This window comes from Sciurus vulgaris, assembly GCF_902686455.1.
Source record: "Sciurus vulgaris genome assembly, chromosome: 16".
Classification (NCBI taxonomy): Eukaryota; Metazoa; Chordata; class Mammalia; order Rodentia; family Sciuridae; genus Sciurus; species Sciurus vulgaris.
Window position 1 is genome coordinate 16,592,409 of NC_136477.1, and position 27,931 is coordinate 16,620,339.

Consider the following 27,931-nt stretch of genomic DNA (forward strand, 5'->3'; position numbering starts at 1 on the left):
CAAAAAGGGCTGAGGATGTGGCTCAGTGGTTTAAGTGCCCCTGGGTTCAATCCCTGGCACAAAAAAAAGAAAAGAAAAAGGTTAGTGAATGTGTATTATCACTTTTAAGGCTACATGGGATTCTGTGACTTGGATTTGCCACAGTGTATTGCAGTGAGACTTTTGGGAGTCTCTGGTTAGTTTGACTTTTCAGGCTACTATTAAAAAATGTCCGTGTACATAAATCTTGTGCTGAGTCAAGGACTATGCAGTGTGATACTGATATTGCTCACATGCCCTGTGGAAAGACTACACACCATGATCACTGCTTTCATATAATCATTTCAGATTAAAATGCCATTTATCTGAGACTGAGAAAATAAGCATCACAGGGGCCTCTCCCAACTCATTTGAAAAGGCCAAATCAGAATCCACTGGTCAGAGGAAAAAAAAAAAAAAAAAAAAAAACAGTATAAAGAGAAGTTCAGACTGCTGCTGCTGCAGCTATATTCTCTCAAGAATATCTCCTAGAAACTGTGAAGGCTTTTTTTTTTTCCTTTTTCTTCTTCTTTTTCTTTCTTTCTTTCTTTCTTTTTTTTTTTTTTTTTTTTAATCCAGGGACATCTTATCACTGAGCTTCCCCAGCCTTTTTTTTAAGACAGGGTCTTGCTGAGTTACCCAGATTGGCCTTAAACTTGCAATCCTCCTTCTTTCAGCCTCCTGAGTTGCTAGGATTACAGGTGTGTACCACCATGCCTAGCAAGACTCTTTTAGTAAAACAAGTAAAATGTATACCCCTGAGATGAAGAGAGCTCCACATTTCATGTGTTGGAAACAATCCCCAAATCATGTTGATGTTATTTGGAAGTGAGGCCTTTGGGAGCTAATTAGGATTAGACAAGGTTGTGAGCGGGTGAGGCCCCCACGGTGGGACTGGGGGCTTTGTGAAGAAATATGAGCTGATGCACGCTTGCTCAGTCTTGCTATGTGATGCCCTTCACTGTGTTATGATGCCTCAAGAGGGCCCTCAGCAGATGCCAGCTTCACATTCTTGGACTTATATCCTCCAAAACTGTTAGCCAAATAAACTATTCTGTATAAATTATCCTGTGTCAGGTATTTTGTTATAGCAACAAAAAATGGACTAAGAACATTGAAAAGCAAAATGGAAACAAGTTTAAAACCGTATGTGCATACAAGTTTTGAAGAATTTATCCTAAATTAGAAGTATGTGCTACACTGTTCACTGCAAACTTATTCCATAAAATGGCAAAATTTTAAACATTCAGCAGTAGGGATTGGCTTATCGTAGCACATCCTTCTAATTATGGTATCATGTACATAGACACAAAATCAAGGGAGAATATTTGATAACAAGAAAATATTTTTGGCATTACTTTTTTTTTTCCAAAGAAGACATGATGAAGTAATTTGCATAGTATGCCAGTTTTTTGGGGGAAAAAAATCCCTCTGTAATTATCCTCCACAGAGCTAACTGCTATAATCTAATCTCTTGTGGCTCTTTCCAGAGGGGAGCTATGTATTCACAAGCACATTCATGTATTACTCACTGATATATTTTGGAAATTATTCCCTTTGTACAGGGATCTCCTTGTTCTTTTTTGTGGTGCTGGGGATTGAACCAAGGGACACTCTGCCTCTCGGCCCTTTTTATTTTGTTTTGAGACAGGGTCTTGCTAAATTGTCCACTGTCCTCAAATTTGTGGTCTTCCTGCCTCAGCCTCTGGAATTGCTGGGATTACAGGTATGGGCCAGTGTGCCCAGCTACCTCGTTCATTTAAACACCTGCATATAGGTAATTTGTCTTTTCTTTGACATTTTTTTAAACTTAAAAAAAAAAAAAAAAAAAAAGGACTATAAGATATTAAAAATATAGTGGGTGACTGAGGATACCTAGGCCCATCCAGACTGGTGGGCTCAGTCATGCCAGTTTGGTGTGACTGTGGCTTTGTTTCCTGCAGTAATAGAACCACATGTGGTTAGCTAGCGGAAGGTGCAACGGGAGGAATGGTGTAGGTCCTGTCCTGCCCAGGGAAGAGAGGCGGCCCTTTGTCCTAGACCTGGTTGTGTCCACCTCGCCAGCAAACTTCTGGTCACAAAGGAGGCAGATGAGACTGGGAGAGGACGTTCCCCAATGGGAGTCTGCTGTCTGGCTGGGTCTTAACAGGGCCACTTCTCAACCTGGCCCCGCACAACAGGCCCAGATTTGTACAGCAGTGACCCAGTCCTGATGCAAGGACTTGGAAACCCTGTTACAATCACAGCAATAAACTGCAAAGCTATTTCGGTTGTCCCTATATGGGCTTTAGGGTCTAACTAGCAGCGAGGTCCTGTCAAGTGATGTGAAGGGCTCCTCCTTTGATTGCACGAAATCTTGTGTGACAAAGCTGAGGAAAATCAAAAGGCTTGCTATGATGGTGGCTGTGCAGGGCAAGGCCCTAGGTTTGGGACTGGTCTCCCCACCTGGGGCCCAGGTTGGTCCTGTGGGCCAAACATACCTATTTCCATTTCCCACTCTGTGTAGTGGGGCAATCTCTCCCTCTTGGCTTTTGATGATTGTGAACACACATCAAGTAAAACATCCAATCCCCGACCCTGCCGCTGGAGTAACTACCCTGTACTCTGCCTGGCAATTTTTATGCCCCTCCATCGTGGCACCTGTGTGCTACCTAGGTACACATCTGTAAATGAAGGTGCGTGCTTTCTGGGTGGTAGCCTTACATACATCAGCTTCCTGTTGCTTGGCACAAATTAAGTGCTTAGTAAATCATTGCACAAGCAGGTCATGGATCAAGAGCTGTGGGCCACCATGGGAGACCCAAGCCTTCCTCAGCTGGGCCTGAGGACAGTCTCTGGTGGGGTGGTTGAAGCGACATAGGGAAGACCAGCTTTGAGTCAGATGAGTAGCTGTATGATCCCAGATGAGCGACTTGGCCTCTTGGGGCCTCATTTTCATCTGTGGAGCAAGGTTAAGGAAACAACAGGTGTGGCTCAGTGGCAGGGCACGTACTCAGAATGCCTGAGGTCCCTCCATCTCCAGTTCCACAAACCTACCAGGACTGAAGAGGCTGCCACTGCGTCAGACACATAGTAGGACCTCAGTATTAGGACAGCACAGCCAACACAATGGTCCTGGATCTCCCGTGCCATTCAGTTCAGTAAATGCATGTGACAGCTGTTTAGCTTATCCTATCCTACTGCCTTGAAAATCTACAAGTCACATCCTAGTTTTTGGTCCAGAAGGGGAAAAAACGGGTTGAATTGATCCAGATGGGAGAACCAAGGCTGTCACATTGTCTACCCCTTGTACATTCTGTGACTGGGCATGCTGAACACAGTGTCACTTAAATCTGAAACCCTCACTGACAAACTGGGACCAATCTCAGTTCCCTGGAGACCATCATTTATTTTTGGTAAACGCCATCATGAATATACAGTTATTCCCACAGAACAGTCGATACCATTTAAGTCTTGCAAACAGGTCACAATTTAGAAAAAGAATCTAGGAATTTTCAGGTCTTTTAATAAATTAACGTTCTGGATTCTTAAGGCTGTAAGACCTTAAGGTATTCGGGTCTGGTTATGTCCCAGAGGTAATATAGGATCTGATACATGGCATAGACTAGATACAGAGCAAAATCAGAAACTTATGTACTTCCTCATTTGAATGTTATTTGGCTTATCTCCTTTGTCATAAGGGTCTGATTTCCCCTAAAATGAATGACTTAAAATAAGGTGCATAAAAATCTCATACCGAGTCACAATAGTGAACAAACACTATTCAAAAATGCCCTCTATGCCGTTTTCTCCTTCTGTAAAATGAAGGAGTTGGGGAGGAGTTGATGTTACAGGCCAGACCACATCACGGAAGGGTCAGGTACTGCAACCCCAGCAGTGAGGAGGGAGAGGGGCACAGAGCTGCCCACTCGAGGAGGAGAGGGCAGCGGGCAAGGGCACCAGCCTCAGAAAGTCCCAGTGTCAACTTGGAACCTTCAAGACGTGTTTTTTATCATTTGATCTGACAAGCTGATCTAACATGATTGTCTCATTCATTCCAGTGTATGTACTTGCTGTAAATTTATGTACAGAATTAAATATCCCATTTATTAATTTATAAACCATAATAATACCAGACAGTCATTTCCTCTCACCAGCAGATCTTGCTTTGGAAAAGGAAAACAAGTTAATATGCAAATTTCAGTAACATTAGAAATTTCATTAAATCCAAATAGAGGCATAATTCATTTTGGAGTTCAATGATATGTTTGAGGAATCACTTAACTATAATCGTAAACAACTACCATAACACCTTTGCAGTGCAGAACTGCATTCACCAGTGAGAACAGTTCAACCGCAGGCTCCACAGCTGCTGGTGAAGGCACTCGGCAGGACTGTCCACAAGCAACACTGTCAGGACTGTTTCTTCCTATTTTACCTAGCAATTGTCTTAAAACCTGGGATCAAAATATGTATTAAGCAAGTGAACCACAGACGGACAAACAGGGATTCTCCTGAGGCCGCTGATGAGTAAACTTAGACAAGGAGGAAGGCCCATTCATAAGCAGACAAAACTGAACCTCTTCAATACAAAATTCCAATTATCAACAGCAAAACACAAAATAAAACCCAACACAACCAGGAGTCAAGCAGAAGCAGTGTTACTTCCTCTCTGAATGGGGAAACACTGCATTCAACAGGAGATAAAGGGCGAATTGGTGTCCTATCTCTGACCCACTGTCCCCAAATGTAGCTGGAGGTTGGGAACAGTGCTGAAGAAAGAAGGGCAGGTATCATCAAAAAGACCCCAGAAGCCAAGCCAGTGGTCCCTCTGTGAAGGCACAGCCCCTTCGTGATGCCAAAAAAGACTAAGGCCACAATGGGGACCTTGCCATCCTGGGGTCCTATGATTTTCCTGATATGATTCTGCCCAAACCCAAACTTTTAAAAGCTTTTTTGAAGCAGGGTCTCACCTTGTTGCCCAGCATGGCCTTCAACTTCTGGGTTTAGGGGATCTTCCTGCTTCAGCTTCCCTAGTAGCTGGGACCATAGGTACGTGCCACTGCCCAGTTCCCAAATGCATTATTAACCAAAGAATCTGATTTGGCAAACAAAACCCTAGCTTGGTGCTCCCCGTTCTCCCCTTATCTAGGAGATGGTTCATCCTAACGTACACACAACACAAAAGCAGATCACGGACGCAAACCACTGATGGTGTTGTCACACAAAATATTGAGAAAATATTCTGGATTCCGTCCATTTTCAGTGATTGTGGTCATCAAGAGAAAAGCTTCAGAACACTTCGCTGCTTCTTGCTTATTACCAAACTAGTCAGATAGGCATCACCATTAGGAACTTTTCTTCTTTTTAAACATTTAGAAATGATGAATTCCGATCCATAAGCCAGTCTTGCTGTGTCCCCTAATGGGGACCGTGGCATAAAAACACGACTATAAAATATTCCTTAGAAAAATGCAAGATCCTCATGAAATCAAGATTTCCCCATCAAACAGCCTTAAAAGTCATCACTGAAGCGGCCAAGACTCGTACAAAAAGACAACAAGTACCACAGAAACACAGCTTGAGACACATGATTCCTAAAGATCCTGTGTGCTGCCTGGAGAGGGGACGTGCCCTGCTCTGGCAAGGGAAGAGAAAGGTGGACGATGGAGACGCCATTTCCCTTCCCCTGGATTTGGGTGGACTCTGACTCCAACCTGCAGTCAAAGACTCAAGCCCAGGAGTTCAGTGCCACCTGCGAGGCGCTCACTCCACGGTGCTTGCCTGTAACTGCCAACAGCCTGGGGGCTGACTGGGGTGCTGGTCCATCCTGGTTGCTGGGGTGTCTGGAGTAACTCTCCCAGGCCACTTGCCTGCACGATGCCCAAGTTGGTCCTCTGCGTGTCCAAGCAGTGAAATTAAAGCAGCTAGCCTGTCATCCTCAAGCACTACCTACGATTCTCTCCTCCACCCCCCAGGACATCAGCTCGTGCTTGCTCCCAGGTCTGTGTCCACAGTGAGCTCCCTTCTCTGGTCCAGGATGTCCCCTGGAAAGCTGAGCAAGAAGTGTGAAACACACTGCTTGAGGAAGAACTCCACACGGAAAGGTGAAATCTGGCCAAGAGCTCCGTAGGGTCACGGCCCGTGATGACAGACTCCAGGAAGAAGGAGCATCACCGGTCTCCATTCGGATTTCTCTCTGCCCAGAGCCCACCACCATCCATGCTGTAGTCATGTCCCCGGCTGCCCACTTGGGGGCCAGAAACCCCAGGGTCTCCTGATGGTAAGCTGCACACCGTTCTCTCAGCAGGGTGGTACATTCACTGCTTGTCAGAAGTCGCGATGCTGCTGGGGGCGCAGGGGCAGGGGTCGCAGGATGTCCCGCCCCAGCCTCTGCACTCTATACGTCATAGCGGTTCAAAGTGCACGCGTTTGGGTGGCTCTGCCGGCTGTACTGAAAGTGATCTGTCAGGATGTTGTTGCGGCCATACTGATAGTCCCCATACTGGGGGAAGAGGATGCCGTTGGGCTTCTCCAGTGGGCTCCGGTGGCGCTCCTTGCTGCTCAGGTCCGCCGTGGAGACCGGGAGCAGGTGCCTCCTGGCTTGCTGGTTTGCATCGTACTTGGTCTGCACAGGAAAGAGAGCAATGAGACAGGGGGCTCATCCGCCAGGGCGTGGTGGGTAGCTCACAATGCAAAGGCCAACACCGAGCAGTGCGTGACCAGCAAGTGGTTAGTGGACAACCACAGAGAGCAGACAGAAGGCAGCAAGCCCTCCCTGCGAGCCAGGCCCTATCCTTAACATGGGACTAAACAGCCTTTGAGAGGAAGGAGAGACGCCCCAGCCAAGGTCCAGAAGACCAGAGAAGTCTTGGAGTGCTGCAAGGATCTGAGGTCATCTCTGCAGGAAAAGGAAGTCCAGGCAGATGGTGTGGCACCCAGGGCAGTGACCAGCTGGGAAATGGAGCCCAGGCCTCCAGCTCCTGCCAGGCCCCTCCTGTCCCCTTTCCATCGATCTCAGCGATTTCCTGGGTGTGACAGAGACAGCCTCCCTCGATCCCCAGGCTTACCTTGTTATACAGGAAGACCCCCAGGATGGCTGTCATCATGCCCAGTACATTGGTGCTGGTGACCGGGTTGCGCAGCATGATCAGGGACACTGTGATGACCATGATTCTCTTTGTGGCGTTGGCCACGGAGTAGCTCAGGGGGCTGATGAGGTTGAGGATGCTGAAGGCAATAACATTCTGGGCAAAGTTACAGAAGCCACTCACAGCCAGGAGCAGGAGTGTCCAGGGCCACTGGGAGACATAAGTCTGCAGAGACAAGGAGGCAAGGATGGCATCTGAGTGGGCAGCACAGCCCCACATCTCCCGTGTCCACTTGGAAGGGGTCGGGGGAGGGGATGCTACATTTTACCAGGGCCCTACAATCAGGTCGCAGGAAGCAAGCCCAGGTGTGTGGTCCTCATGTCCACAAGGTGCTTTTATGACATGGCATGACAATCAATGACCATTTCCAGCCATGGAGGTAGAGGCTAGAGAGGTGAGGCCAGGTGCCCAAAGGGTGCAGAGCCAGACAAAACCCAAAACTCTCGTTGGACCCTGGAGAGGGAGTGGCTGGGAACTCTGGGGTCAGCAAAGTGATGGTCTACTTGTTAGACACGACACACTCTGCAGGACGGAAGGTCCTGAACAGATGGCCCTGAATGTGCAAAGGACCTGGAAGTATGAGAACCGAGGCTTACATCACAGCAGGCCTCTGGGCAACTGCTACAATTCCCTGGTCTGGGTTCTCTCTCCTGTTACAGGAGGGGAGCGGGAGGGACTGACCCCTGCTCCACCTGGACAGCACCGTTCCTGTCAGGATCAAGCCAAACCGTGGCTCTGAAAGTGCTGTAAGACGATTTTGGGGCTGAGGGTGTAGCTTAAAGGTAGTGTGAGTATTCAGCCTGCACAAGGCCCTAGGTTCCAGTCCCAGCACCAAAACAAAACCAAAAACAATCTTAGGCCAACTAACATGAGGAGAGAGGGATGTTATCAAAACTCCGGTCAAACCAGATGCCGTGGTGCACGCCCATCCCAGCCACTTGGGACATGGAGGCAGGACTGCAAGTTTGAGGCTAGCTTGGGCAACTCAGCAAGACCCTGTCCCAAAATTTTAGAAAGAATAAATAAAAAGGGCTGCGGGTTTAGCTCAGTGGTGGACATTTGCCTAGCGTGTGAAAGACCCTGGGTTCTGAATATCCCAGCACATCAAACAAAGAAAACCAAAAAGCAAAAGCAAACTTCACTTAGTCACTCTGACCCTCCATGGCGTGACCACTGTGATTAAGGGTGTCCAGAAGTCAAGAGGACACATTAGCAGAGCTGAACTGCAAATGTCCCCACACTTCCACAGAGCCTCCGCTGGCCCCATGACAGGCAGGCAGGTGGCCAGGGAAGCCTGCTGCTGAGTATCTACAGACTTCTATTTAGGACTGGACGCCAGCAGACATGGTCCAGCTCCCAGGCCTCTACCCCATGCTCATGTGACCTTAGTATGCATCCCCATACTGGGGAGCCACAGGGCAGCTGGGGCAGAGCTGCCTGGCCAGTGCACACCAGCTGCAGGGGGCCCCACGCTGTCCTTCTTGCCACTGTCTGCGACCCAGACAGGCATGCTAGGACAACCTTTGCCTGAGGGTAGAGCAACCTTGGCACCCAGTGGCAGGATTTATGCAGCAGTTACAGCTGTTAAATGTCACTGCTCTTTGGGCCAATTTCCAGGCACAGTGGCCTTGGCCACAGGACAAGGCTGTCTCCCGGGACAAAAAAGTTTAGTGATCCTGCCAGGATACGAGCTGAAGTCATCTTAGGACTGATTCATCTTCGTGACCCCAAGAAAGAGAAAGATCACACGGTCCCCTCAAAGATGATGAAAATACACTTACGTGACCTGCTCAAAAGTAACCCAATCGAGACCTGAACCTCCAAATCCAGACCACATGCCCTGCAGCTTTGGAGGGACAAGCTAACCGGAATAAGAGCCCCTATAAAGTACATGCCCACACCCTTCAGGGTGAGCCGGCCAGTCTCCCAGGAGCCCCTCCCTGAGGTGACAATAAAGACTTCAAAACTATTTTAACTCATGTAGAAATCTGTCCTCTGGGAAAGGAACCCTACCATTCAGCTTTCAAAAACAGCCACACAATAAAATGGACTGTCTTCCTTCCACGTGGTGTGGTTCCACGTGCCTTGACACAGGTATCTATTCATGTCACCACCATCACAAACAGAATTCAGAATGGCTGACGAGACTCTCCCTGGGTTTCCCAGTACTAATCCCCAGTCCTCGAGGCGGACTCCGTGCTAGGGTTCTCCATCCTGATGGTTTGTCTTCTGCAGACCATTGCAGAGTGGAGTCACAGCATGGAAGCTTCTGAGCAAGGCTTCTTCACTCAGTGTAATGCCTGTCATTCATCCAAGGTGTGGAGATGGGAGTTGCCAGGCATGGTGGCGCACACCTGTAATCCTACGACTTGGGAGGCTGGGGCAAGTTCAAGGCCAGCCTCAGCAACCCAGGGAAGCCCTAAGCAACTTAGTGTGACCCTGTGTCAAAATTTTAAAAAGGGCTGGGGATGTGGCTCAATGGTAAATTACCCTTAGGTTAAATTCCCAGTACGCATGCGCGCGCTCGAGAGAGAGAGAGACAGAGACAGAGAGACAGGAGTTGGTATCTCCTTATGGACTACCTGAGTGCACCAAAGCTTCCTTATCCATTCAAGGTTGTTTCTAGTTCCCAGGTTTTGGTGATCACGTGATGTGTGTGGATATAGATTTCTTTAGGATTACATTGTTTGCAGCTTTTTCAGCTCCTTGAGTCTGTAGATATGTCTTCTTTCAACGGTTTTCAGATATTACTTCCTCATAAATATTTTTTAGTGCCACACCTCCTCCTCTCCTTCCGTGACTGGTTACACAGAGAACCAGCCTGATCCCTAAGGCTCTCTTCACTGTCCTCATTGTCTTTTAGTTTTTTCCCCTCCGTGTTGTTCAAAGTGGACAATTTCTACTGATGTATCTTCAGCATACGGAATCCTTCCTCTTTCAGTTCCACTCTGCTATCAAGGCCATTCGGTGAGTTATTCAGCTATTTATTTTTCATGGTGCTGGGGAGGGAATCCAGGGCTAGGCAAGGGCTCTACCTCTAGGCTGAACCCCCACTCCCATTCAGTGAATATTAAACTTATTATTTTCATTCTAAAATTTCTATTTGAGTCTCTATCCTCTATTCCTTTCTATTTGCTTCAAGAGCATGATCATAACCATTGCTTTCAAGTACAACATCAGTGACATCTCAATGTTGGCACGTATTGGCCTTTTCCCACATGACCTGTAATTTTCCTTGTATGCTAAATAATTTTGGAAGTCATCCTGGACATTTAGTCTATCATATTATAATGCTCTGGGTATTATTTAAATGTTCTTTCCTTTGTTTTAGTAGGAAACTGATGTGGTTGGATTTGGGCTATGAGTTGAATAGTCCCTGTAGGTTATGATTCCAATGTCAGTTCTGTTTTCAAAGCCTTTTCAGTGGCGTTTGGCTCCTTCTTGAGTGTTCAGGATGTCAGTGGCACCTGGACAGTTTGGTTTTCAAAGTCTTTGGTATGCTGTTTAGAATAAGGCCCTCATAGATGCTATTTTAGGGTGATTCCCAGGATTTCATTAACAACTGTGTGAGGTCACTTTCCCAAGTTCCACCTTCTCCAGAATCTTCTTGGGTTCTCCTTTGTGGTCTTCCAGTCAGAAAGCTAGAGCTTACTCCACTACTCTACTGTGTACTTCTGTTACGACACCCCTATTTGGGGGCTATAGTAATCAGCTTTCCAGCACTATAACAAAATACCTGAGAGAGTTAACAGATAAAGAGAAAAGGTTTGTTTTGGCTCACAGTTCTGAAGATTCCTGTCCAAGATTGATGGACCCCACGCTGTGGGCCTCTGGTAAAGATGGAAAATCATGGCAGGAGTGTGTGATGGAAGAACCAGCTTGACTCGGCCAAGAAGCAGAGGCAAGCAGGAAGGGGCCACAATACTTTTCAAAGGCACACTCCCAATGACCTCAGACTCTCCCACTGGGCCTCACCTAAAGGTTCTATTCCCTCCCACACTGGGGACCAAGCTGTTAAACACACAGGCCTTTGTGGGAATTCAACATCCCTGCTGTGGCAGGGGTCAACTAGTAAGGTTATAAGGAGAGAAGAAAATACAACAGAGGCTAATTCCTTCTTAGGACCACAATTCCTCTGACTGCTCAAAAGTTTTGGATTTCAGAGTATTTTGGATTTTAGGTTTTTGGGTTAGGGATGCTTGATCTGTAAATGCTATGGAAATATTCCAAAATCAAAAAACAAAACCAAAAACCCCTCCAATATCTGAAATACTTCCAGTCTCAAGTACTTTAGATAAGGGATACTCAACCTGTATATCTTACTTGTATAACATAAATGCCACTTTGGCTGGGCACAGTGGTGTGCACTGATGGTCCCAGCTAGGAGGAAGGCTGAGGTGGGATCACTTGAGTCCAAGAATTCAAGATCAGCTTGGGCAACACAGTGAGTGTATGCACGCACATACATAAAATAAAATGTCACTTTTTGTGTAAGGAGGGAGCATATTAACACATATACCAATGTGCTTCTATTTGCAAAGGAAAATTCTGAAAGGTAAGCCAAGAGCCAAAAATGGTTATATAAGGAGATACGGCAGAGGCAGCATGGATGGAGGCCAGACTTGTCTGAATGACCTTGTTACACAGTTTGGCTTTGGAACTATAAAGGCTTTTGTTGTTTTGTGGTGCTGGGGACTGAACCCAGGCTCCTGCATGGGAGGCAAGTGCCCTACCACTGACTGTATACTCCAGCCTCTAAAAGTTTCACATGTTCAGTGTGTGGGGGAAGCAACTGTTGAAAACTGAAAATAAATGGAAGCAAGTCCACCCAGCTGCACAACAAATCAAGGACACAGGCACACCACAAAAGAATGCTTTCAGATGACCTGAGAGCACAGTATCTCAATGGTACATCTCTAATGGAACATGTCCTAAGGACAAATGAAGCTGCAAAGAAATCTTAAACTGCTCTCAAAACTCTAGTTCGGTTGCATCATCCATAGGGCTTCTCCCTCTGAAGTGATTATACGCACACACGTAAGGTAAAATAACGTTCTGGCGTGACTCTGTAGGTTAAGTGAATGAGAAATGTGGAGAGAAACCAAACAACAGGAAGAGATATACATTTTTAAAAAGTAGTGAAGATCCTGCAATGTTAAATCAGAGTTGGACCTAATTACTATAAACCTGTCCCCACTAGTCTCAAGTCCCAGCATCACCTCCCCGACACTCAAGTCCCTTATGGAAAGTAGTGGGATTTGCGTAGGACCTACACATGTATGGGAGTAGACCTTCAATCATCTCTACATGATGTATGACACCTGGCACAAGGTGAATGCTATGGAAGTAGTTGTTATGCTCTGTTGTTTAGGAAATCATGACAAGAAAAAGTCTGTACATGTTTGGTACAGACAATTTTCTGTTGCTCATCTGAAGCTGGATGAATTTGTGCATTTGGAATCTATGGGGATGGAGAGTCAACTATATGTGTGTCCTTGTTTTTTGCTGCAAAGGCCTAACAGCAATGTCAACTCAACAGTGATAAGCACTCACAGCACCCAGTCTGTGTCACTAAATACCCTATTCCGCTGAAGCATCCTGGGCTCCTGAAGGAGCAGCTGAGTGCAGGTCTGGGACAGGAAATATCCAGGGTGGTGGAGAACTGGGCCCAAAGCTACCAAAGACTGACTGTGGTGCTGAAAGCCTGGGGAGCCAATCCAAAGGGGTCCATCAGCTAAAGCAGGACAATTTGAACAGGAGAAAGAACTGATGTACCTGACAAACAGGATATATACAACAAAACTGAAAAAAAATTAAAGAACTCCTTTTAACCCCACAAAAAGCAGAAAATTTCAACTTACTGGTCAATATCTAAAGAGAGTTTCAACTCTTTACTCTGAAAATTGGTAATTAGGAGAGGGAGTTAGGGGCTGGGCATGGTTCTTGGGGGTCGAGCATTTGCCTAGCATGTGCAAGGCCCTGGGTTCCATCCCATTACCGAAAGATCAAAAAGTCACAAATCCAGCTGGACCACATTAATCCCTCAATAAACATCTACTTGTCCTTTCTAACCCAAGTCCGGAAGAATCACATTTCCCTCCTTGTTAGCATGGTCACCTGCATTGGTTTTAAACACGTTCTCAAGGCTTCACTCCAGTGCTCAAGTAGTTGTGAATACATCTGAAGTCAATGGAAATATTGATAGGGATGATACCCGTAAAGGATCTGAGCATTGCAAGCATGGTTTAGAAAGTCACAGTGGGCGAGAGGTGCAGGTCAGTGGTAGAGCACTTGCTTAGCATGTATGAGGCCCTACGTTCCAGCCCCAGCTCTGAATGAATGAATGAATAAAAATAAATTTAAAAAGTAGGAAAGGAAGTGAGCCAGTGGGGCCAGATGCAACCTGTGGTCCCAGCTATTCGGGAGGCTGAGGCAGGAGGGCTGCTTGAGCTCAGGAGTTTGGAGCAGCCAGGGCAGCAGAGCAAGACCTGGTGTCAAAACAAAAAACATCCAAGTGAGATGTGAGCCAGATTGTCAGAACAGGAAAGACTCACCCTTGCTGGTGTGTTTACTGCCTTTATGCTCCTAGTCCAAGTGCAGCATCTACTAGCACCTGGATCAAGCACACCAGAAAAGAAATGCAAAGAAAGCCTGCTTCCTGGACTGTGTGCAACATTCTTAAAAAAGAGCCACATGTTACAAGGGCTGTTGTCAAATGCTGCTATGGTTTGCACATGGTTGTCCCCCAGAGTTCACATACTGGGAGGCTTGGTCTTCTAGTGAGGTGGCGTTGAGCTGGTATGAGCTTGAGGAGGTGGGGCCCAGTGGGAGGTTCTTAGGTGAACAGGAAGCATGATCCTGTAAGAAATTTGCTGCAACTTGAATAAACGTCCCCATAGGCTTGGCTGCCAGCCTGTGGTTCTACTGGGAGGTGGGGGAATCATTAGTGGGAGGGAGTTAGGTCATTGGGGGTGTGCCTTTCAAGGGGATATCAGGAACTTCCTGCCCCTCTCTTTTTGCCTCCTGTGCATCATGAGGTGAAGAGACCTCCTCTGTTGTGCTCCCTCCACAATATAATGTGCCACGAGAGGCCTGCGGCAACAAGGCTGCCTCTGAAACTGACTCAAAAACCTTTCCTCTTTTTAAGTTGATTATCTCAGGTACTTTGTCACAATAATGGAAAGGTGAGAAACATAGAATTTTAGATCCCAGACTTTTTGGTTTCCGGTTTCTAAATGTGTATTTCTTACTTCCATGCACATTCCCACTGCTGCCATCCACCATGTGATACATCCAGGGGAGACCTCACCCAAACCTGCTCCATGCTGTTTGGACTTTGTCTCCAAAACTGTGAGCTAAGATAACCCCCTTATAATGTCAGCCTGCCTCAGATATTTCATCACAGAAACAGAAAATGGACTAATACAGATACCAAAAGAATGCTCCCAGTGGACATAGAGTCATACTTCCCCAACGAAGGACATATTTTGGAAAAATATTTTCAAGAATATGGTGAGTTCTTAGTGCCGGCCAACTCACCAAGTCACTGCTGACCAGGAAAGCTGAGAGGTCCACCAGGACCCATGTAGGGATCATAAAGAAGACAGCGTGGCAGCCCAGGATGTTCAGCAGGCGGAGATGGTGGATCCGTGAATCTCTCAATACCTGAAGATGATTCAAAGTATAAGTGGCAACAGCACTCCAGGTACCCAGGCCCCAAACACGGTGACTGTACGTTAACCTTGACATCTGCTTGGGCATTAAACCTGCAATTACATCTATGAGACATACAGCACATGCACAAAACAAGCACTGTGTTCCATGTATAAAGAACTGAGGGAAAAAAAAAAAAAGAGCAATGCTCAATGCTGGCAAAGATGAAGCGAAACAGGTGCTCTGAAATTCCATTGGTTTAAATCTAAACTGGTCTTTTTGAAGAGAACCAGGCAACATATAGAAAAATTATAAATATCTCATCTAACCTGACCCAAGAACTGTTAGCCTATCATAAGGAAATAACCTGAGTTAGAAAAATGTGACGCACAAAGATGTTCACCACTTCAATATTTATAATGAAAAATGGAAAACAGACTGATTTCCAAGGGGAGAACTGACTGCATTAATTGTACCTGGAAAATATGCAAGAATTGCACCAATTAATAGCAATAATCTTTAATGATATAGGAAGATGCTATTCCATAATAACAAAAGAACAAACTAAAGTTTTAAATATACCTAGAATACTGCAAATCTAAGAACTTTGTAGGAAAAAAGCTACAATCAAGAGTAGTCATAACTCAGGCTGGGGTGTAGCTCAGTGGTAGAGCACTTTCCCAGCATGCTCGAGGCCCTAGGTTCAACCCCCAGCACTGCAACAACAACAACAACAAAACAGAATAGTTATTATCTTTAGGGAGCTATGTGGTGATGTGACTCCATAAAGTAGGAACCCCTTGGCCAGAAATTAGGTTTCTTGATTCTTCATCTCTAGCATCCATCTACCACAGTACCTGGAGCATATTAGATGTTCAATAAGGTTTTCTTTTTTAAATTTAGCTGGGAGTGGTGGCACATGCCTGTAATCTTAGTGGCTCAGGAGGCTGAAGCAGGAAGATATTAAGTTCAAAGCCAGCCTCAGTAACATAGTGGGCTCTATGCAACTTGGTGAGTTTTTTCTCAAAAAATAGAAAGGCCCAGGAAGCTCAGTGGTTAAGTGCTCCGGGGTTTAATTCCTGGTACCATAATTAAGTAAATACATAAATAAAAATTTTATTGGACTTTTCTCTATTTTTACACATTGCACATGTTAATGTTATAACAGAAAAATATCAACTCTTTAAAAAAACAAAATGATGAACAGAACATCAGCAGAAACAAGCAGAAAGGGCAACGAGGATTCTTTTGCTCTCACATCAAAGAAATCACTACTTAGCCCATGTTTCCGAAGCCACCCTCAGCCTGCCACCCCGCACCACTGAAACATGCTTGTCTGTGATGGTGCCCAGATACCTTTTTGGAGAATATGTTCTGAAGCGAGAAGCACAGTGTGGCAGCAAGGGCACTGACGAGACCCCACATGTCAAATGACAATTCAGTGACAGTGGCCAGCAGGACGCCGCTGATGATGGGGATGAGTGACAAGTACACCTGGAGGAGGAGGGCAGGACAGGCTGGCAGCCAGGGCAGAGCTGGGCCACCCACCCCGAGGCCTGGAGCAAAGCCTCAGCTTCTCTCTCCTCCCTTCCCTGAGACATGCATCTGCCACTTTGGAAAGATGGGGGTGAGTGGGAGAAGATGGAGCACCTGGGACAGGGCCTGTGTCCTTGTGGGCAGGCCCGCACATACTGTCACTCCCATCAAGAACCCTGCTCAGGACCACAGCTGGGGCTGGTCTTAATCTAGGAAATGCATCCAACTGCTGGCCATGCCTCAGGATTTGAAACCCCAACCCTCTGAGAGGCTTCCCACTACTCCCTCCTATTTCAGGCTGTGTAAATACACAGTCACTCTGGGACACCCCACCTTCTCCTGATGACCTCCTTAACCCACAGGTCTCAGTTCACCCACCCACAAGAACTTACCCTGACTTACCTATGCCCTGGTAGGTTCCTGTACTGTATCCCATTGCCCAGGCCTGAGCTTACCCAGCAAAGGGCTCTCTACTCACTAGAAAAGCCACTAAATCATCTGTTCCCCATTAGAAGACCCAGCTTTAGGGAAGGTCCTTCCAGAAGGTGCAGAATCCCAGGTGGCTAAATAGCTTCCACTTTCCAGAATCTACATCTCACGTCTGGCTCTTCTGACTCCTGAGCTACAAAGACTATTCTCAAAATAGGTGTCGGTTTTAGGAGGGGGCAGTGATGTCTCTGAGAGGGCAGACTGAAGGCTACACACTGGGGGATCTGAATTCCAGCTTCTGCCTTCCTGGCTCTCAAGTATATGATTCTCTTCTCTGATGTTCAATTTCTTCCCTTGAGATCAGGTAACAAAGATCTGCCTTATCTACCTTATGGGGTGGGTCCAAAAATTATCACATCATTATCACTAGTCTGTCTGCCTAACAGCCAATTCCTGGTCTTTTCCTAACTGTGAAATTTCCAGCAACTTGCCCAGGCTAGGTACAATCTCATCCAGCGGAGAAACCTGATAAACACAACGTGCTATCAGGTGATGCAGCTGTATACTTCCCGGGTAACTCTGACCCCAGGAGGCCAGTCACACCTGACGTCACCATGGGGAAGTGCTGCAGAGTACGCACAAGTCTTGCTGCGATAAAGACAGGCTAGAATAAAAATCTTGGCCAGAGGTGGCCCAATTTCTAAAAGCTGATCCAGGGCACTGCTGCTCTGAGTTATATAAAATACAAGATGCCAGAAACCAACCACTTGGAAGAGGTGTTGTGTCCAGCACGAAATGGATTCCAGCTGGGACAACAGGAGTCTTGTTTCCACTTACGGACACGAGGCAAGGCTGGTTCTGGCTAAAGTCACGGCTTCTCCTGCCCTGAGCCAGGAAATACCCTGGCTTGGCATCTTCAACAGTCCCTGGAGTGTGCCAGGAGCATCTTCTTCGGGTAGCCTCGAGTCCCGCTTGCTATTTACCTTTCCATCACAATTCCCGATTGGCTTAGTTTCTAAGACTTTGCTGGATTTTGCCAACATCAAACTCCTTTGTCTAACATCTATGACCCCAGAAGTTCCCCATCTAAGCATTCTTTCTTGGGGAGAAGTAAAACCTATCAGAGTTCCAATTCATTCCCTGGTCCCACTGTAGGTGCCTCGCCAAGAGGGGACCAAACCATGCATCACCTACCAGCAATCCAGGTCGAGAATCAAAACTGAAAGGAAAGGTAGACCTGAGAGGAGGGAAGTGTTCCTGACACGATACCACAGAGACCACTCAGGGACATACACCCCACACACCATTGCTTGCAGGGTGATTCCAGGACATTAGCAGTAAAAGGGCCACTGGAGGACTCTACACTGACTTCCTTATTTGACAGGAAGTCAGGCGGTCTGCAGGCCAGGAGCCTGAACCACCAGTTACCAGCTGGGCAACTGCTGGGACTCCCCCATCTGCCCAGGCTCCTGCCAGGAGGTTACCTTGGTGCTCTGCTTCTCCTTCATGATGATCCGGGACAGGAGGACTACCCAGATGGGCATGGTGGCCTTGACTGCAAAAAGAGGGAAGGGCGCTCAGTGGGCTGCCTGATTTCCAGGATTCACCAGGGAGTCTGTTCCACCTCTAGTGAGGTGGAGGTTTTGGCAGCCCCTCAGACCTCTTCAGTCTTCCTCTTTTTGTAGGGTTTCTTCCCAACCCCAACAGTTGGGTTCGCCCCGCTCAGCTTCCAGCTCCCTTCTCTGCCCCTTTCCTCCCTGAGAATGTGGTGCCTAGCCCTTCTCTGCCAAAAGTTCCGGCGGCCTCTCAGACTTAGTCCTGGGTTTTTGGCTATCGGGAAGCACCCCCAGCAGATGCATTCCTAACCATGCACCGAAGCCCCAGGCGGCGCGCCTCAGCCACCGCCCCCCTAGCCGGACGTGACACCTACCAGTGTGCGCGTAGGACACGGGCACCTTCCAGATGCTGACGTGCGCTGACACGGACGCAAAATACTTGCCAAAGGCGAGCGGCAGCACGTAGCGGGGGTAGAAGCGTGGCGGCAGAAGCGGGCCGGCCGATGGATGCGGGCCTGGCCCGGGGACTGAGACAGGCGGTGCGGGGGGCACACGCCAGGCGCGGAGGAGCGGCGGGAGTCCCGCGCACAGCGCCAGGATGTGGCACAGCGACACGGTCACCGGGAACGGGAAGGCGCTCAGAATCACCTTGTTGACCACGTTGCCGCCCGCGCTCAGAGCGTACCACAGCAGGCACAGCGCTGCCACCCGCGCACCCTCGCGCGCCCCGCCGCCACTGCCCGCCGCACCCTGGCCCCCAGCGCCGGCGCCCGCGCCCACCGCCGCTGCCGCAGCCGCCATCCTGCCCGAGCGGCCGCCCCTTCCCGCCCGTCCGACGGCCAGACGCCGGGCGGGGGCGGGGCCGAGCGGGGGCGGGCGCGCCACCTAGCGCCGCTCCTTATTGGCAGTCGCTCTTGTACGTCACCGCCGCGCGCCGGCCGATGCGCCAGCCACCACGTCTGGAGTGCAGGCCCCGCCCTCCCAAAGATGCGTTCCCGGAAGGGGCGGGTCCAATCCCGGAAGTAAAATGAAGGGACTCGGACACGGAGCGAAGTGGGTTTCCCCTCTTGGGTTTTTCTTGGGGACCAAGCTGGGCCCGAGTGGGATGGGCGGAAGGGAGCGCGAGAATCCTGCTGTGTTGGAGTCTGTGGATGTGCGATCAAGCTCGACGTTTAAACCTCGGGGTCAGCGGCACATTGGCGACCTCCAGGCAAGATTCCTGAAGAGCTAAACGGTGGCGGACACGGAGAATTAAAAAGACCTTTCGGGGGAAAAAAACTAGATTGTGAAAAGACTTCCTTGAGCCAAATTATCACTGCAAAGCCAGGGCGGATGCGCATGGCCGGACTCCGACGGAAGGGCCAGCCCTGACCCTGTTCTCAGCGCGTTCTGGGAGCCATTGCGACGTGTGCGGTTCACTAGACTGGCCCCAGCATCATCCCTCTGAATCCCAGGAACGCTGTGCGGTAGGTGTTAACCAGCCCCATTTCGCAGACTGGCAGACCGACGCCCAGAGGGAAAACGACTTGTCTTAGGCGTCCTGGCTAATTTGGGGTGTGTGACCATAGTAGCCAGCTTGGACACCTGTCCTCCACAACTCTGCAGAAGTGGGCAGTACCTGGCCCAACAAAAGATGCCCAAGGACCGCCCGGATATACCACTTCCCCCATGGAAGAAGACTCTTTTTCAGCAAATATGATCTTATACTAAAAGACTTTGGTTTGTTCCAAAAAATCACGTGCTTCCAACTTGTTGATTCCCATTTATAGTGACCTTACTTGGCAAGTTAGAAAGTGGCAACTCAACTTGAACTCTAAATGATGGGCGGGGGAGGCGGGGTTGAGAGGTTCTTAAGTTATTCTTGTGTTCTGGAAAGCAGATAGTTTGTGTACCCTGGTGCTTACTAGATACTTAAGACCTAGTTGTGGCAGTCCCTGCAGGTGGGGTGGGAGTAGTGACCTGTTTCAAAGCCCAGGTCTGAGAAAAGGAGATGCTGACGGGATGCCAACCTTCATACCCTAGTATCCTCCAGCTGTGCCCACGACCTTTTGCCACAGAATAAGTTTGCATTTTAGATACCAGCATGTAAGCAGAGCTCAGCTACAGTGGAGGGAGGAAAGTAGCTAGTTACTCCACACACAGCATAGCTGGCTGAGTGCCACAATTCCATTGACATATTTCTGGTTTCTGTTATTAAGCTTTTATCATTTTTTATTTAGTCCTCACAACTCTTCATCCTCCAATAGGAGTAAGTGCATAGGAGTGAGAAGACTGGCTCAGAGCCATGCAGCTGGTAGATGACAGGACTGGGGAGCAATCTCACACTGCCCTCAAAGCCATGTCACCCATCACCCTTTTCTTGGGGTGGGAGTAGAGGGTGTGACCTGCACCAAACCTTTGTCAGAAATCCCTGTTGTTCTGAAACTGTAGTTCTGGGTTGACTGTGGTCCTGTGGGCTGGAATGTTCCAGGACCTCTTAATAATGTACCTTGTGCAGCTGCATCTATTAAGGGGTAGCTGTTTCCTCATTTATGAAATTAGTAGTAGATAGTGACAAGATGACTTATTTTAGAATGAAAGAAAACAAAAAAACCTAGAAAACCAAAGTCTTAGTTAATGGTTTCAGGGACAAATGGGGTGAACAAAAATATTACCTTATAATCAAGAGAAAAAAGTTATTTTAAAAAATTCAGTACCAGCTAGGCATAAGGATGGCCAATTCAAGACCGGCCTTGGCAACTTAGCAAAATCCTGTCTCAAAATTTAAAAAATGGCTCAGTGGTAGAATGTCCCTGGGTTCAATCCCCAGTACCACCAAATAAAAACCCAGCACCAACCAGGTATTAAGGCAGCTCAGGGCTGGGATGCCTGATACACAGCTCCACACCTCTGGGCCATACCATGTAAGAATTACAAACAGCTGGGGGATAAAATGACAAACTTGAACTATGAAGCCTGCTATAGAGGGCTTCTCTGTGGGGCAGGTGAAGTCTGGATGAGACAGGGTAACATTCCTTGATACTGTTTTGTGGCCTGTCACCCCAAGCTAACAGGTGGCCCTGAATGAAAGACAAGTAAAAGCTTCACTAAATGCAGCAGAAAGCTAATAGGCAACTTGACAGAAGTAACCTACTTGCCTTTCCTCCCTGTCTAAGCCATAATCCAGGACAGGACTGATTTGGTGAAGATTCAAACGAGAAACGATTCCCGGCTGGTTGTGCAAATGTTTTTTTTTTTTTTTTTTTTTTTTTTTTTTTTTTATTTCCACATTTATATCACAAGGTGTCCACTTACTGGACCAAATAGCAAAGTTGCTCCCTTCTGCGTCCTGAGAACACAGAAGTCTAGGTACTGTACATTCACTAAGGCTCCTTGTTTTTGCAAATCGCGTTTATGACAAATAACCATAAGGCAAACGAATCTAAAGGAATGGTTATGAGTGTTTCCAGCGTACAGACAGGTCTCCCCTCTTGCCCAGCAGTACAGCTTACACACCAGTAGCACCCGCGGTTACTTTTTTTTTTTTTGGGGGGGGGGGGTGGCGCTCCAGAGGGTGAAATTTTCTAGGTATGTGCAGGAAGGAAAAAGAAAAGGGAGAAGGAAAGGAAATTTATTTGGCTGGTGGTCAGAAGGAAGAAAGGATGAAAATAAACTCAAGAAAACTTAAATTTCTGCAGCATTTCTTTAAGAACTGGGTTTTAACTGAAACCGGACACAAATGGGTGGATGCCCATGGAGTGTGGGTTAAGCTGGCTGGCCCACTGGCCGGCCTGCCTGATGCCAGTGGCTTGCCGCAGCCAAGAAGCTTCCAGCACATGATGGAAAACACTGGTTGGCCAGTGGCTGGGTGGGGTGCGAACAGGCTGAGGCGCAGCCCGCTGTCTCACAGACACTGGGCTGAATCAAAGAACAGAAAATACAGAGATGAGATGCATGCGTCTGTCGCTGTGTTAGATGTAACCTCTCCCACAGGTTTTCTGTGCCTGCCTGCAACTGAGGTCCCAGTGTTCAGGTGCTGGAGAGTGTCTGCACCTCTTCCGGGATAGGGGGACTAACGCTTTTTATAGCTGGTTTGCTATAGAGTTCTGAACTCACTTTGCCGTCCTTCCTTCTGCGCGGTCCTTCCTTTGCAATTTTGTTAGTAAACTGGTAGCAGCATTTCACAAAAGGAGGAGTTTGGAGGGAAGAGCGCAGAGACCGCGTGACTCCTGCCCCCTCCCCTCCCGCCTGGGCTGGACTTCCTGGGTTGCCAACTGCTAGAGGCAGTTGGGCCCAGCCACCTGCCCGCCCTGGCTACTGCAAGGTGGGAATGCACTTTGTGGCCGACGGGGCTGTCAGTCCAAGCAGACATAAGGCAGAACGTTCAACCGCCCGTCGTCACCGTGCGGGTCGAGCGATATGCACTGCGTCCAGTCATACCAGTTACCCTGTGTGTCCTGACACCCGTTCACCCCTGGCCACTGGCGGGCCTGGATTCTGTCAAGATCGTCCTGTGTTACCTCTCGGCTGAGCCCAGGGAGGTCCGTGGGCGGCCCATGAGGCACCAGCACATGTGGCTGCCGGGCCCCTCGCCGAGTGCTCTCCTCCTGCTTCAGGTATTCAGACATGAAGTGGTGAGCCCCTGGGGTCTGCGCACCTGAGGAGGAGAGCAGGCTGCTCTGCCGGCTCAGGTAGGACTGTATAATCTCGTTGCGCGACAGTTCCTTCCAGTTCGTTTGCTCAAAGGGGCTCTGGAGGCTAGCTTTGGCCTCCTGCTTGTCCAGTTCTGTCCTGGGTGGCTGCTCTGTGTGCACAGGGCTGTCTGCCCGCACTGGCTCTTTCTGGGTCAGAGGTTTGATCTGTCTTGTCATGGGGTCAAAGGTGAGCTTCCGCTCTTTTAACCGGACAGGCTTGACCCCCGCCTCAGCCACCTGCCCGTCCAAGTTCACCGTGTAGTCTCGAGGTCGATACCTCTTTTTCTTTTTACTGTCCGAGCCACCAGAGGAAGCAGCATCGCTGTCTGCCTTGGAGGAGTCTGGGGAGAAGCCTGCCCGTGACAGGTGGGGTTCAGCTGGAGATAGCCCTGCCTTGCAGCCTGGCCCCACCAGTCGCTGGTGACCCTCGGGCTGCTCCAGCCAGCGCACAGGGCTGTCCGTGCTGGGGAGCAGCTCTAGCCGCCGCACAGGGGGTGTGGATGGCTGGGCCAGTGGAAGCGGTGATGGCACCTGTGTGGCATCAAGTGACTGGGGTCGTGGTGAGGGGCTGGGCACAGAGCCCTTGGGTGCATATGGGCTCCGCTGCCGGGCAAAGGAGCCCTCGTGCCGTGAGTTCCGGGGGCTGAAAGAGCAGCGAGGGGCACCCCTGGGGTGGGGAGGGCCTGGAGTCTCCTCCGCCCTGTCCAGCTGCTGCAGCACTGAAGCCTTCGTCTGCAAGCAGGGGCTGGGGGACTTGCCCAGGCTGGGGGAGCTGGTGTGGGGCCGCACGGTGTTGACAGGGATCTTGCTGCTGTGCTTGTCGTTCTCACTAGGCTCCAGGCGGCTGCCATCGGAGCCCAAGTGCCCACTGCCATCCAGGGGGCTGGGGAAGCTCTCTGGGCTCCCACTGATCCCATTGGTGGGAAGTGGGGACGAGTTGGGGACTAGGGGGTCATGGCTAGCTTTGGAAACCTTGGGAGGTGGCCCAGGGTGTCCAAGGTCACGCTGGTCCCCTCGGCGCTTGCGGCTGCCCAGCCTATCCAGCCGTTGCCCAGGCAACCTCTGGATGTCATTGCGGTTCTTCAGGTCATGGATGCTCTTGGGTGTGCCAGCTGTCCCTGCCTCCGGCCGGCAGTTGTGGGCACCCCCATTGGCTGAGCCAGTGGCCCCTGCCAACCCACGTAGAGCTGCCTCATTCTGGTGCACCGGCTCGATGAGTTTCTGCCAGCTGCGCAGCAGCTTCTTGGCCCGCTTGGCGAGCTCCTCGTTCTTGGTTTTCTTGCGAACGTCGTTGATGAGCTTCCCGAGTCGAGTTTCCTACAACAACAGAGAGAGTGACACACTTTTAGGAGAGGGACTTCCCCATGAAAAGGGAGCTGAGCCACAGAGAGAGGGAAGTGCCCCCGGCTCTGAAATGACTCCTTCCCATTGACCCCCAAACTGCCAGCTTCCCAGGCACAAATGGGGATTTCTGGTCCTTTGTGATGATATAAATTCTCAAAGGCAGTCCTCAGACCTTAACCTTCCAGGGCAAGAGGCAGCTTTCTCAGAAGCACTGTCACACAGCCTCCTGGTGCCTGGAAACTTTATGGGTAAGGCCACTGTGAGGACACCTGCAAACCAGTCCTCAAATGGAGGGCCAGGGACAGTGCCACTCACTGATGCCTCCCCAAGCACAGGCCAAGGTGTGCAAGGTGTGGAAGGAATGGGTCAGGAATTAGCAACACCCGATTCCTGCAGTGCTGCATGGGAAGCCTGAGATCCTGGGCACATGACCTCACTCTGTCCTCCGAAGGCCTCCGGTAATTAGTGAGGAAACATAGCTGAGGCTGCTCTTGCTTCCCCACTCTGCCTGGGATTCCAGGCTTGGGCTGAGGTACTCACCTCCAGTGCCTCTTTGGTAATGGGGTATCTCTCCAGGCTGGAGATGACTTCCAACACCGCCACCATGTTCCGGATCTGCAGAACAAGAGTCACGTGTCAGGCCATGTCTTCTCCCCTAGAAGGCTGGTCAGCCCACTCCCACTCGGGGAAGCCTCCTACCTGCTCCCAGGACTGTCCACCCTGAGGTGTACACATGTTTATAACCCCTCTCCAACCCAACTGACACTCAGGATGCTATGAAATGAGACCTGCTCCTGATATGTGAGGTGAACTCTGCTCTGCCACCTCATGGGTGTGGGGGCTGAAGGACTTCTCAGAAGAAAAAATGCACAAAGATTCAAAACAAAAGATGAGCACCCCCCAACCAATCAATTTGATGACATTAACAAGGTTTTTTTTAAAAGTTCATCTGAATACACCATAAAAAGCAAAACATCACAAACTGGGAGAAGACAGGCCACAAAGTCCTAAGGGTGTGAATCTGAACACACAGCAAGCACTTGGGCAGCGATGCAGCCTACAAGGAGAAAGAATGGACAGCACGGACCAGCACCTTTGCATTTGTTACAAAATAGGCGATGTTAGCTCCAGTGACGAGCTTTATTGGTTTACGAGGAGAGTGTAAACTGAACTCACAAAGGGATATGTGCCAACTGGCAGTGATGGTAATGCCAGCTAGTCCTGGGTACTGGGCACTTTAGAAATTGTTGGACTTTACCAGCAGCAGGGAGAATGCACCCTATCCCTTTTTTGATCTAGCTATGAGTCAGCTCTGTTCTGAGCACTTTCCATATATCACTAACTTACTCAATATTTACAACAAGCCCATGATGCAGATGCTACTATTATCGCTGCACAGAGATAGAGATGACACAGAAAGTCCACTGCCTCCAATGTCTTTGGTTGTTAATAGTGATCTCGCATGCTAAGGAAACTCCTGCTTATGTGAGCCAGGAAATGACCCCAAACAGAGCAGGACGTGCTAGCCAAATGTAATGACACAGGCATCCACCAGGAGTTGAAGGAATATACTACTCTACTAAAAAATTAATAAAAAATGTATAAGCTACAACTCTAAAGTTTCTAAAAGAGACACAGGGGAATACCTGCAAACTGGAGATAGGCAAATGTTTCTTCTTAGGAGCCCAAAACAATAAACGTTCTAGACAGTCCAGTGAAGCTGGACTTCATCAAAATGAAGAACTTCTGGTTTTAAGACATGGTTTGGACACCTTGCCAAAACCTACCTGGTGAAGGATCTGGATGCAGAATAAAGAACTCCTACAGGCCAGCCACCTGCCTCGAGCAGCTACAGGTTTCTGACAGGTTGGCTGGAAACAGCCCCCAAAAGCCCCCGCTTTCATGAGATTCACACAGTGGGCATATTACACCAACCTCCCGAAGCACACTGACACTGCACACGAAACAAATGAAAACCACATCCCTATCCAGCCACTGTAGTGTTTCCTTGTATTTTTCCCCAAAATATCCCATACAGTAGGCACGTACATACACTTAACACATTTAGAAGTCAAAGCAAGCCAGCAATGGCTTTATGCCTTGCTTTTTCTCACTTAACATCAGAACATCCAGCATCAAACAGACCTCTTACTTGGCTCAGCTGTACCTTCCAGCCGATGGAAGGCTGTACATTGATGCTGGGGTGGGTGTGGGGGGCGAGCACACAGGACTTATATTCTTGCCATTACAAACAAGGCTGCAATCAACATCTGTGGTAGACTCAATTCCATGCTAATACACCAGCAGGCACAAGAGCAGCAGGTCCTGGGTTTGTGAAGGACAGTCATTTGGCCCCCAAGGAGGATGCACCAACTGCATTCCCACTAGGAGCCAGAGCAGGGTGGAAAAGAGGATTTCCACATCCTGCAAGACTGTGGTGTTAGTCTCCTATCACCAATTTAGCCGCCTGAACAGCACACATTTATCATCTCAGGCTCTGGGGGCCAGAAGTTTGGTCCAGTCTCCCTGGGCTAGGATCCTGGTACTATATCCTCGGCTATGGCCCTCCCTCCATCTTCAATGCCAGCAAGGGCTGAGGCATCATCATATCACAGATCCCAGACCTGCGGGGAAGATCCAGGATCATCTCCCTTCCTCCAGTCTGTAACCTTAGCCATGTCTGCCTGTGAGGCTGCACCTGCCCGGTTCCAGATTCTAGCATGTGGACATCTTGCTGGCCTCATGTATTCCTAGCTTTCCTAATATTTTGCCCCATTTCCAGCTGAAGGCAAAGAATGTGTGTCTCCTCTGATGTGAAGCTGCACAGTGACCACAGAACAATGACTGTGGCTTCCCATGCTGCCAACAGTGCTTTTACAAAGCTATCCCTCTGCCAATGAACCAATTCATTCCTTAGCAAAGACCCCGCTGCTTTTGATGTTTTTGTCTGGGGCTAGGTCTGTTCAAACTGCTCTAAAACATCTGCTTCAAGCTGTGTCAAGGGGTGGGGTGACCTGACAGGAGACACAACTGCTCCTGTACTATCCGTAACGTGATGAGCGAGATTCAATGCAAGAGAAGCCTGGGCAGTGAGGAGGTCAGTCCCGAAGGGCCAACTGCTCCATGACCCTGGGATTCCTGTCATGGACCTCCTGGGCTTGCCACATGGCCTCGTCTCCACCCTAGTGATCTCACCCTGGTATATTTAGAGCCCTGGGTACCCACATACTCCTGAACCAGCAGTCCTCAAAGAGCGGAATGCTGCCCAGGCCCAGCTAGCCTGGCGGTACAGAGTGTCCTTGTCCTTGAGCAGACACCATCCTGCTACGAGAAAGGAGGGAGGAGGCAGAACACCTGGGCAATCCCAGGGTCTGGCAATGAGCTGGTGGTGCCTCAGAAGTCTCTGCTGAACCAACAGCCATTCAGGGAGCCCCTCCTGGAAGCTGTGTGGGAGTTGAGGCCATGGGGTGAAGGTCTGAGGGCCCTGTCCATGTGCTCATGTGCCCTCAGCTCAGAGTGTACAGAGAGGGGCCTTCAGCTTCCAGGAGGCCTTGCTTTTAAAAAGCCTTTGTTTTCTGTGGACGCCTTTCTG

General features: G+C 49.0%; 2 protein-coding genes across 2 annotated transcripts in view; both read right to left on the minus strand.

Annotated features, from left to right (window-relative positions):
* Positions 1-5,492: 5,492 nt before the first annotated feature.
* SLC35E1 (solute carrier family 35 member E1) lies at positions 5,493-21,092 on the minus strand. The gene is made up of 6 exons (XM_079114991.1): positions 18,697-21,092; positions 18,251-18,321; positions 16,158-16,295; positions 14,688-14,813; positions 7,068-7,313; positions 5,493-6,625 (listed from the first exon to the last, which is right to left on the minus strand). Exons 1-6 carry the CDS (start codon positions 19,121-19,123, stop codon positions 6,398-6,400), a joined length of 1,236 nt encoding a protein of 411 aa, XP_078971117.1. The 5' UTR covers positions 19,124-21,092; the 3' UTR covers positions 5,493-6,397.
* A 693-nt stretch (positions 21,093-21,785) lies between these two features.
* The window catches only part of MED26 (mediator complex subunit 26), a 58,266-nt gene continuing 52,120 nt past the window's right edge, over positions 21,786-27,931 (minus strand). The window contains exons 2-3 of the mRNA XM_079114988.1: positions 24,880-24,954; positions 21,786-24,312 (exon numbers count right to left, since the gene is read on the minus strand). Of these exons, the coding sequence (XP_078971114.1) occupies positions 22,657-24,312; positions 24,880-24,954 (1,731 nt within the window). The 3' untranslated portion in view covers positions 21,786-22,656. The remainder of the gene's footprint in view (positions 24,313-24,879; positions 24,955-27,931) is intronic.